The sequence below is a fragment of the Oenanthe melanoleuca genome, chromosome 6 (assembly GCF_029582105.1).
Source record: "Oenanthe melanoleuca isolate GR-GAL-2019-014 chromosome 6, OMel1.0, whole genome shotgun sequence".
NCBI classification, from domain to species: domain Eukaryota; kingdom Metazoa; phylum Chordata; class Aves; order Passeriformes; family Muscicapidae; genus Oenanthe; species Oenanthe melanoleuca.
Window position 1 is genome coordinate 30,908,385 of NC_079340.1, and position 10,696 is coordinate 30,919,080.

The following is a 10,696-nucleotide window of genomic DNA, read 5'->3' on the forward strand; positions in this document are numbered from 1 at the left end:
CAGGGAACAGGCTCCCTTTTCCTCCCAGACCCTTCCCAGGGAACAGGCTCCCTTTTCCCCCCCGACCCTTCCCAGGGAACAAACTCCCTTTTCCCCCCCGACCCTTCCCAAGGAACAGAGGTCCTCATTTCCCAGGCTCCAGAAGAGCCAAGAGAAGCACAAATGATGATGTCGTTGTTGTCATTGTCCCCCAGCAATGAACCTTCTGACCATGGCATTATGTTGACCACCTCTGGACCTGTTCATTGTGCTCCAAGATCTGCTGCTGATTTCTAAAAATATACTGTAGTGGGTGTAAATCTAAAGGTATTGAATCTTAACTGAACTTGGGTTCCTCCATTTCAGATCTTTTGGATCTATACAGCGGATCTGTAAAAGCCTAAATTTCAGTAAATACTCTGTGACAAAAAATAATTGGATCAGCTGCCTGTTTTTTCTCACCAAGACTGTGTTTCCCTCTCAGTGTTCCTTCAGTTCACACTCTGCTCTGTGTGCTCTGCTTCTCACAGGTAATGATTTAAAGGGCATTTGGTTCCGATGGACACAGCACTGATTGGCAGGGATCCACATGCCAGCTCACACATTCACTGCAGATTCACATCCAGTCACAAAAGGGATGTTAACATCTGAAAATTCCTTGCAAATACATGTGTAGGTGTAAGAAATAAAACACAACACAGAGTAAATGCAAATTTAGCATTTCCAGAAGCCAAAGGGAATACAAACACTCTGCAACATCTTTAGACATGTATTCAAAGGCAGTGAATACTCCATACTCAAAGGTAGTGTAAGTACATTTCAGGATGGAGAGAATTGTATTCAATCCTTACAGTGAGTTAAAAATCAGAGAGAGTTGTTTTAAAGAAGGCATAGATTAGAAATACAGTATCACTACAAATGTATTATATATCAGTTTGTTTATAAAAGAAAATATTTTGTAAAAAAAAAAAGACACCTGGCTGTGTTTCAAGAAGGTCTTTTCTAGAAAATCTGGAAGAAGCCCTGTTTGCACAGCTGTGGGGTTAGTGCTGCCCATGTTGGAATGAAGCACAGGCAGCTCCTGAGGGAGCCCCCACACAGGTCAAACCCCAACCCAAGGCCAGGTACCAGCACACCTGGGGCACTGGCACAGCCTCAGCAGCTTTAAAGATTGGGAACTCACTGCTGCACTCAGAAACACTCTGGAGTTCAGAGCTTTGGTCCTTATGAGACAAAATAAGGTGAATATATTGGAACAGGTATTTTGTTAAAGTTGTCAAAAGGAGTTCAGGCTTTCAGGGCTGTGCTTGTTTCCTTGCCTCAGGAAGGAAAGGCTGATTCCTTTTTTCTTCTGTGGCTCCCAGTGTGGGGCTAAGAAAGTTCTGCCTGCAAAGTGGTGGCAGTGCAATCTTCTTCTTTTGATCTGGGACAAACATGAACCTGTCCTTGCTCATCCCTGGGTGTTTCAGCAATATATTCATGACAACTCTTTTACAGTAGCTGCACTTAACAACCTGAGGACTCCTCAGCAAGGACAGGGAATGATTTGCCCAGTGTAACCTAGAGAGATATCAAAACGAAGGTGGGGGAAACCAAGCTCCTGCTGAGCAGTGCTAAGAGAAAACTGCAGATGTGTCTCCCAAGGGAGTCTGTCAAGCCCTTCCACAACATTCCTGCTCATGCCAACAGCCCCAAACAGCCTCTCAATGAAAGCTACTGAAAAGTGTGCTTTGAGCCATGAGAGCTGACAAATGCACTTTAAACTTACTCCACACAGAGCCTGCTTAAAAAAATGGGCTCGCTGTGCCAGAGGCTGCATCTCCAGGCAGAAGAGAGACATCTCTCCATACACATGGAAAACTAACACTGTAGTGGGGCCCATCTGCCTGAAAAGAGATCCCAGGGCTGCTGAGCACTCAGGTAAGAGGGAAAAAAATAAAAAATGAATATTCGTATGTGTGCACTTCACCCAGGTTTACTGTTGGAATTCCAGATAATAAAGGCAGCTGACTTATTCCAGGCAAGGTTAATGCTCCCACTCCATGCACTGGCCAGAGCAGGAATAAAAAGGACAGTGTTGAGAGCAGAAACCAAAAGCACCATGCCTTTGAATCAGAGCTGCAGAGTGTTTGTGAGATAACTAAGTCTGGGTGCCTTTTGCAGTCTGATCCTCAGTGCCCAGGAACTGAGAACAAACAGAAACTACAAAATATGGAAAAGCTATTTTTAAAAGCTCATATTGCTATTCCCATTGTGCTTGTTCTCACTTTAATGGAGCCCAAAGCTCCACCTGAGAAAAGCACATTGAGCCACTTGCTTTCAGGTATCACATCTAGGAAATATTTAGAATTAATCTTGCTCTTAATAGCAATTAGAATATATTTTTTAAATTATTAACCTTTCTGAACTCTAGCAACATTTTAGAGACATTCTCATTTATTTTAATAATGAAAGATTCTGCATTCATATGTGTGGAAGTGGACACATCTGTTATGTGAAAAAGTGCAAATAGATCACACCAGGTATTATAAAGCAAAATGAGTTTTACTGAGGAGCAAATAGGAAACCACTGGAACCACAAGTTGCTTTTTTTTGCCCAGCATCTCTCTTATGGTGGAAGCACTGCTTGACAGAAACTTGGCTGCAGCAATACCAAAGAATTGAACATCATGATATTCTGCAGGATTGTTTTATTACCCATTTTGACAACTCTTCAGTACTACATATTCAGGATTTGCACTCTGTGTAGGTCTTATCAAATGAAAATATCTGAAAAAATGCTTATTTAATTCCCACATAAATCATGTGGTATTCTAAACTTTAAACACTTCATTTTTCTCTCCACACAGAATCCCTCACTGAAGTGGAAGCTGAAAAAACACCAAACCTGCAACAATACAACTCCTACACTCTGGCATTTGTGGTTTTAATTTCAAATATTCTCATTGTGGTAGCTGTGACACTAAAACATCACAAACACCAGGCAGGACACAGCTCTCAAAATGTCCACAGCCCATTTTAACTAATTCTGGAGATTTCTGTTTAATGTCAACTGTTATTCATATTTGTCACCCAGAGAGGGAAGAGAGAAAAAATAAAAAAATCATTAAATTAACAGCACTGGAACTCAACAACACTCAAAAATCCATTTCATCTTCTTCTGTTATCAAATAAAAAAATCCAACCCAAAAACCACTCAACTTAGTACTCTATCTCAAGTCACTGAGTTGAAAAAGTGTGTCTACCTCAGGAGAGACTTTATACCTTTACAGGCATGAAGTACAAGATAAAATTAAGATCCTTTTGTCTTAAAAAAAAAAAAAAAATCTTATCTTTTTCAATCACTTTGAAACTGCACCTGGCAGGAGTTAAGATCAGGGACAACTGCAAGATGTCTTTTCAAAGCAGAGTATCCTCTCCTCCAAATCTACTTCTGTGGGTTTACTACCATCAGGATCTGACAGTCTTCAAAAGACATCAGTTTTCCTGGAGAAGAAAATACCAGGCAGAGTAAATAAAAATACTGGCTTGTACATGCTTATGCTGCTCCTGAGTCAACACTTGCTTCCCCATCAAAAACTTTTGCCAAAAACGTTTGTGCACCCAAATGAGGGGTTTAGTATCAAGTCCCCACATCTCCAATTGAAATGGTGCACCCCAGAATCCAAGAGCAACAAACAGAATGAAGTTTGAAACTCAGCCTTCCACAGAGGAGGGATTTGGAGACACATTCCCACCTCCCCAAATGACAGAAAAACTGATCCCAGTGGGTTAAAGGAAGAGTGATGCAGTAAGGAAAACTCCTCTGGTCTTCTGGAGCTACCCCAGCACATCCTGTCTGGGAGCAACATCCACTTGAGATGAACCATGAATGAAGTACTTGCACTTCTTAGGATAATGAAACCTGGATAAAGCCTGCTGAGCCACACTCATTCCACTTGTTCCTGCACACTCAGGTAGTTTAGAAAGAAAATAAGTATCAGTCTTGTTGTAGGTATCTCTTACGGAGCCTGGATTCCTAACTTAGGTGCCTGCACAGTCAAGGCTTCCAAAGAACCCAGGCTGGGCTCACATTTCCCCAGCTCTCTAAACTCCATAAACTGCCCAAATTAGGCAATGACAATCCAACCTTCCTTTTAGAGATGGAACAATAAATGTCTTCAACAGGAGTGCCAAAAATGCAAAAGCAAAAACAAACTATATTCTGTTCTACTGGTAACACATTTCACATCAAAAATTAATACAACCAAAAAAAGTGAACTGATTACATGCAGGTAAAAAGATAAGCAGTAACTCAGTTTATTTAGAGTACTCCATTGTTCAAACTGGAACTAGGGAACTGTTCATACAGTTTCTAGCAATGTTCTTTAAATAAATAAGCCACAAAGGGCATACAAAACTCTCATATTCAGGAAAAAAACACATATTCTTAAGATCTTTCATAAAACTAACAAGTGTGTACAACAATGGATAGAATTACAGTAACAAAATGCAAGTTAACACTGAAGTTCTTTATAGTTTTAACTGCATAAATACTAAGCTTTGTAAAGTGTAATTACTCTTAAAGTATTCACATTGAAACCCTACCTCTGAATCTCTCTATCTCTCTCCATTAGAAAACCCCTCGTTAGAATCATAGTGTGCTTGGGAGATTTTGTTTGGTTTTGAGTTTTGAACCAAGTCCATCAAGAGAAACATTTTATTGTCTATGTGTGTCTGAAGAGCCTGGATTTGGCAGTCAATATAGTCCATCAGCTTCTTCTCCATCAGATCCAGGTTTTTTGAAATTATCTTTTCCAAATACGTGCAAATAGGCTGTTGTTCCACTCTGTAAAAAGAGCAAATATAAGAATAAGTATAACCTATTTCTTAATGATAAGGATAATATAGAGATCTGGGCACCTGAACATCTTTTAAATGTAAAATTTCATTTATTAGGCAATGAACTTTGGAAGCAATTAGGTTTTTAGCACAAGTAAAATACTGCCTGCCACACTATAAATCTCAATTTTTTTTTCACAAACGTGCTATTGTATATAGTCATCTTATTTCAACCCTGTTTTTCTAAAGGCTCAATTATGCATTAGAGAGTTTAATTACAAAACAAAATCCACACAAGTCAATAATAAACAAGAGTTTGTATTCTGTCAGCATGGCAGACTGTCCTTGTCAGCAAAAGTACTTCTAGAGTTATCCAAACTATGCAACTCTCTGGGTTGGCATCTGCATTCTTTAAAAATATGGGAGCTGAGATATTAAATCCTGATTCCTACATGACATTCCCACATCTCACGAGTTCCACTGTTGTTCCTGAGGTATCAAACTGGATAACTGTGACATCTGCACTGTAAATGCCAACAAGTGAGGAGGAACAGGAAGGTCAGGGGGATGATAGACACCAAGCAGGAAGATTGTGGCATATTGTGTGAACAAAGGAAGATGTAAGAATTTAGGGGTAAAAGTATTTAAAACTAAAATATAGTAGATGAGAAAGACAAGCTATGTGTGTATGAAGAAATATCCTTTTAAAATCACATTAAATGGAGGTAGAAGACAAAACAGTTTAGTAACAACAAATAATGTGATTTTTCTGAAAAACTCCTAAATTCAAGCAGCTCATCTGAAAAACTGTAATGCTCATCACCACACAGCCTTCAAAACCACACACTGTAAGATTCACTATTGCTGCTAATGAGAAGAAAATGCTTACATTATGCATTCTGCTTAAACTTGTCAAGAAACAGTCAGTATTACTATGAGAGATTGATCAAGCTTAACTCACCCAGCACTCTGAACACCTTCCTCTTTAGCCACTGCACTCTTCCCAAGGTGCTTCTCTCCATCCTTGAGCCGAAGGTGACTCACCTGAGTGCACAAGTTTTGAAGAAAAGGAAGAAGCACCTGTGGGTTGGCCACATTTGGAGTGTCACCTCCTTGTTGCTGCACTTGCAAAGATCCCATGACTTTCAAATCATTCCTGAGGTCAACTGCATTTTGCTGGGTAGGAAGTCTTTCAGAATCCAAAGTATTCCCTCTTTCAGGTATCTCAGAGTTCAGATCACGAGTTATTTTTAGATCTTTCTGCACTGCTTCACTTGTTAAATGGTTTTTAACAGGCAAAGGCTCACTGGCTGATAGACTCAGTGATGACTGAAGAGCTGCACTGCGCAATCCATCCACTGCACCTCCAAAGTCACAATGTTTCCCCAAAATCCAACACAGTTTGTCTCCAAGAGGGAAACTGTTCTGATGGAGAGAAAAACCCATTTGAGTATTTGAGTATCCAAATTTACTGGAAATTATACAGCAACAACAATAGATACTTTATAACACAGCATTCTACTCATAAAGATTTTAAAAGCAGTTTTGAACTACATTCCTTGTAAATATGAAGTGTTAATTATCTTGTCAGTGTCTCAGTAAGAAAAGAGCTTTACTGACTTCATCTTCATCATGCTGTGCCTCCAAAAGTGAGTTATTAACATCAGATGGGTTTTATGATTCTGTTGATACAGCCTACCTTGCAGCATTGGGATCTAAAGTAAATGTTCTGTGAGAGCACGTTCCTTTCAGTTGAAGGTGAAGGGTTTAATGACCATTAGGGACAAACCAGCCCAGCTATCTACACCCCAAACATTCCAGGGAAAACTCCCACCATCCTTGACCAATTACAGTGGTAACATGCAGAAAGAGGGCAGGGTGGCAGTGAAGCTTAAAATTATAACCATGCACATAAAAATAATAATCCTGGAGTACACAATCTTTACTCATTGCACTCATTTGATTGGCAACAGATAAATTAGGATGAAAATGACAGAAAGTGTGGATTAAAAAAACCAAAGTCTTTTTAGAATATTCCTAAGTGGTAAAGTGCCAGTTTGTGGAAAAGTGACTTACATTCTGCTGACACCGGACCATGTCCATGAGCTGCTGAGCACCTGGAGACAACTTAGACCCCATGGATTCCATTATAGTCTGTACTCTGTCTAGATCTATGCTTGAGCCTAGTGAAGGAAAATCAGTTGCTAGTTTTGCAGACACTGCTTTCACTTCTAGAATTATTTTACTGATGAGTACTCTGTGTTTCTCACCAAAGGAGAGCAGCTATTGCAAGAAGGAAAAAAAATACTTTGGTTAGGGAAAAAAAACATTTCATGTTTCTTTGTACATGGGGGACAATGCATTGTTTAGAGTATTGGGGAAAACCATACTAACTCTTATCCAGGGAAATTAAGCCAATTTCTCATTGCTATTATTCTCCATAAAATTCTGACTGGAATAGAGGTATCTGAGTGCCCGAAAGATAAAGATTTTTTTAAGCATTTAAGAGTAGTGGCTGCACGATTTTCACAAGCTTATTTAACCCCAGAGCTGACAGTTCTAATCACAGATCTGCAGTTTATCTGGTTTATGGATTTTTCTCTCTAAGACTAAATTATCTATATCATATAAAATCTTCATGAAAAGAAAATTGAGATACCAATTTAAAAGCTGCACTCTGCCATCAAGACAAAGTACCAGCCAACAAATTTCTAAGTGATTAGGTGAAGAAATGAAGTATACAAAACCAATAATTTTACTAAGAGCAATGCAATTTAGTTGATTAAGTGATTAAAAAGCTAAAAGAAAATAAAACAATGCTGTTCATCTCCTTACCTTAATTCTACAGGAGGCTGCAGGGCATTCAAACTTAAGGTACTTGTGGTATAAAGTAACCTCTTCAGTTTCACTAGACAAATGAAATAAACAAGCTGTGAAATCAATATACAAGGTACTTTTTTTTGTAGAAATAGACTATACTGGTAAATATTTAGATAAAAAACAAGACAGACTGGAACACATTTCTAATGCAAATTTATGGTTTCCAACAGCAGCTTTAGTTTCCAGTTTTTAGCAATTTTTTTACTTTCTAATAGCAGCTTTAACGCTTTTAAGCAACTTGTAATGAATCTTATCGAATATTTATGTAAAAAACTACTTGTATGTGTGCATGCATTGTGCACTAGAGAAGCTTCTGAGGTTCAGTACATTATTCACACATCCTCCCTGAGGCTCTGAGTCGACTGGTTTCTATTTAGCTAATTAAGCAGCAGATGTGCCATGTAATGACTTAAAAACAAAACAGAAACATTGCTTTATTTCCCCCGGCAAAGCAGGGAAGAAGTATTGAAGGAGAAAACAAAATCTTCTTTTTAAAATATTCTCTCTTGTCCTTTGAAGTGTGAGATGACTACTTATCAAAGAGACGAGAGGTCTTTCATAGGACCCAAGAATGGGTTAGGAGGAACCTTGCACTGTCCCAAGGTGATCCCAGCCCCAATGTCCAACCTGGCCTTGGGCACTGCCAGGAATCCTGGGGCAGCCACAGCAAATCTGAGCACCTGTGCCAGGCCCTGCCCATCCATACAGGGAGAAATTTCTTCCCAACATCCCATCTAACCCTGCCCTCTGTCAGTGTGAGGCCATTCCTCCCTGTCCTATCTCTTGTCCAAAGTCCCTCTCCAGCTCTCTCGCAGCCCTTTCACGCAGTGAAAATGGCTCTAGGGTCTCCCCAAGTGCCTTTTCTTGTCCAGGCTGAACAATCTCAGTTCTCTCAGCCTTGCTGAAGACACCAGGTCTCCGAGAGCAGCAGAACCTCACAGACACGCACAGAGCAGGAGGCTCAGCCCAGGCCCAGCCGTGCCCAGCACTCACCCCGGGGCCAGGCGGGTGCCGCGGCTCTGTCCCCGGCCGGTGCCGCAGTACTCCTCACCCACGTACACCTCCATGTTCCGGGCCTGGCTCACGATCCCCACCGACACCATCTCGGCGCCGGGCCGGCACTGCAGCCGCAGCTCGCAGGGCTCCTCTCCGCCCGCCCGCCGCTCCGCCAGCACGGGCTCGCTGCTGCGGGGGGAAGCGACACGCGTTGTCCCGCCAGCCCCGTTCCCTCCCGGCCCCGCCCGGCCCGGCCCGGCCTGGCGCTCCCTCTCGCCGCCCGCCGCCCTCACCCAGGCTCGCCGTCCCCCGCACCCCGCCGCAGGCACAGCGCCCGGGCCAGGCCGCCCGGCGGCGCGCAGGGCCAGGAGCACCGCGCCGACACACAGCGCGGCTCCCGGCCTCCCTCCTCCGCCTCCTCCTCCGCGGCCGCGCAGCCGCTGGACATGGCGGAGCCGCGGGGACACCGGCCCGGCAGGGACACCGGCCCGGGGCAGCGGCACCGAGCGAGCCTCAGCCGCCAACGCCGCCCGGACGCGCCTGCGCCGCGCGGGGGCTCCGCGCGTGCGCGCTGGGCCGCGGCGGGAACAGCCTGAGGGGGCGCCGGGGGCGGGAGCGGCGCCCTCAGGCCCGGGGTGGTGGAGGGGGTGCCCAGAGCCGGGGTTAATTCGCGTGGAAAACACCTCTGAGATTACTGAGCCCAATGCATGGCCCAACACCATCGCATCAACCATAGCTTGGCACCCAGAGCTGCGTCCAGGCTTACCTTAAACTCCTCTGACTCTCCCACCGTTCCAATGTCTCATCGCTCCTAATGAGAAGAAATTCCTCGTAATCCACCCTAAACCACCTGTGGTGCAGCTTCAATGTCCTCCTGTCCCCCCAAGGACTGACCTTGAGTTGTGCCTGGGGAGGTCAAGGATGGATATTAATAAAAAGTTCTTCCCCTCACAGTGTGATCCCCTGTGGGACTCAATATCTCAAAGGTCTTTTCCCACTGAAATGATCCTTGGATTCTGTAAAACTCGCTAACACGTCAAAATTTGGAGCGGCGGGATTCTCCCGAGTTGTGTCCTGACAGCGCACCGCACAGGAGAGAGGCTATGAATAAAAGAAGCCATAAATAAAAGATGGGGTTCATTTAATTTTCAGTAGGATCTCACCTTCTGGAGTTGGGGAATGCTGAGACACAGAGCCAGGGAACGAGGGTGTCGAGTTCTGTTTCACCCGGTGCTCAGTGCAGGAATGTTCGGGTGTTCTCAGCCTGTGACTCGGCAAATGGACCTGAACGGGCTTTGACAAACTAACGCTGCAAATACAGCCAGCATTCCGCTTTTTGTCACTAAGGCATTGTTTTACACGATTTACCAGCAATGGAAAACTGGATTTTCTCTGCTTTAATCAAAGAATTAATTAAAATTAATTAATGTAAATGTTTGAGTGTGTTGTCTCAGTCTCACTTTTGTGTTTTTAAATGCGCTTGATACTTCTGAAATGCATTGCAAACTCATCCAGTTTTAGAAGCGTTTATTTTCTGCTTTTGGTGGCAATGTGGTTGTGTGGAAGATTACTCTGATTCTGGAAGAGCAATGGTCTGCACAAAATTATGGAATTTTGGTGAGGAGAATTGTGTGTAACATAGAAGGGACAGGGAAGAGCCTCTGTTTTGGGGATTTTCACGTGTTCATATGCATTATATTTTAAAGTAAAGATGAAAAAATGGAAGGCAAGAAGCTGAAATTTCAAAGTAAGTAGATTCTAAAAATGGTATTTTTTAAATTGAGCTGGCAGTAGCCAGGGTAAACATCCTAAACACTATTTGTCAGTAGCAATATTATGCATTTTTAATCTCATATGATCTCACTGTGGGATGAAAGTCCTTTAGAATAAACCAGTTTGATCCCGACATGGGACATGCTCTTTCTCCAATCAGCATTTAAGAATGTGCTGGGGTTTTTTTACATTAGGCTGTCTGACCAGTTTTCTCACAAGCCTCGTGGATTAAATTTTACTTCCCATT

At 42.7% G+C, this 10,696-nt stretch overlaps 1 protein-coding gene across 3 annotated transcripts; it reads right to left on the minus strand.

Annotated features, from left to right (window-relative positions):
• Window positions 1–4,254: 4,254 nt before the first annotated feature.
• On the minus strand, window positions 4,255–9,163 carry C6H10orf88 (chromosome 6 C10orf88 homolog). Of its 3 annotated transcripts, none has more exons than XM_056495276.1 (6): window positions 8,992–9,163; window positions 8,674–8,865; window positions 7,636–7,708; window positions 6,877–7,083; window positions 5,762–6,225; window positions 4,255–4,807 (listed from the first exon to the last, which is right to left on the minus strand). In XM_056495276.1, exons 2-6 carry the CDS (start codon window positions 8,781–8,783, stop codon window positions 4,579–4,581), a joined length of 1,083 nt encoding a protein of 360 aa, XP_056351251.1. In that variant the 5' UTR covers window positions 8,784–8,865; window positions 8,992–9,163; the 3' UTR covers window positions 4,255–4,578. The 3 variants fall into 3 exon arrangements, with proteins under 3 accessions (XP_056351251.1, XP_056351250.1, XP_056351249.1); XM_056495275.1 differs by having other exon boundaries at window positions 8,674–8,862; window positions 8,970–9,163; XM_056495274.1 differs by having other exon boundaries at window positions 8,970–9,163.
• Between the last annotated feature and the right edge of the window lie 1,533 nt (window positions 9,164–10,696).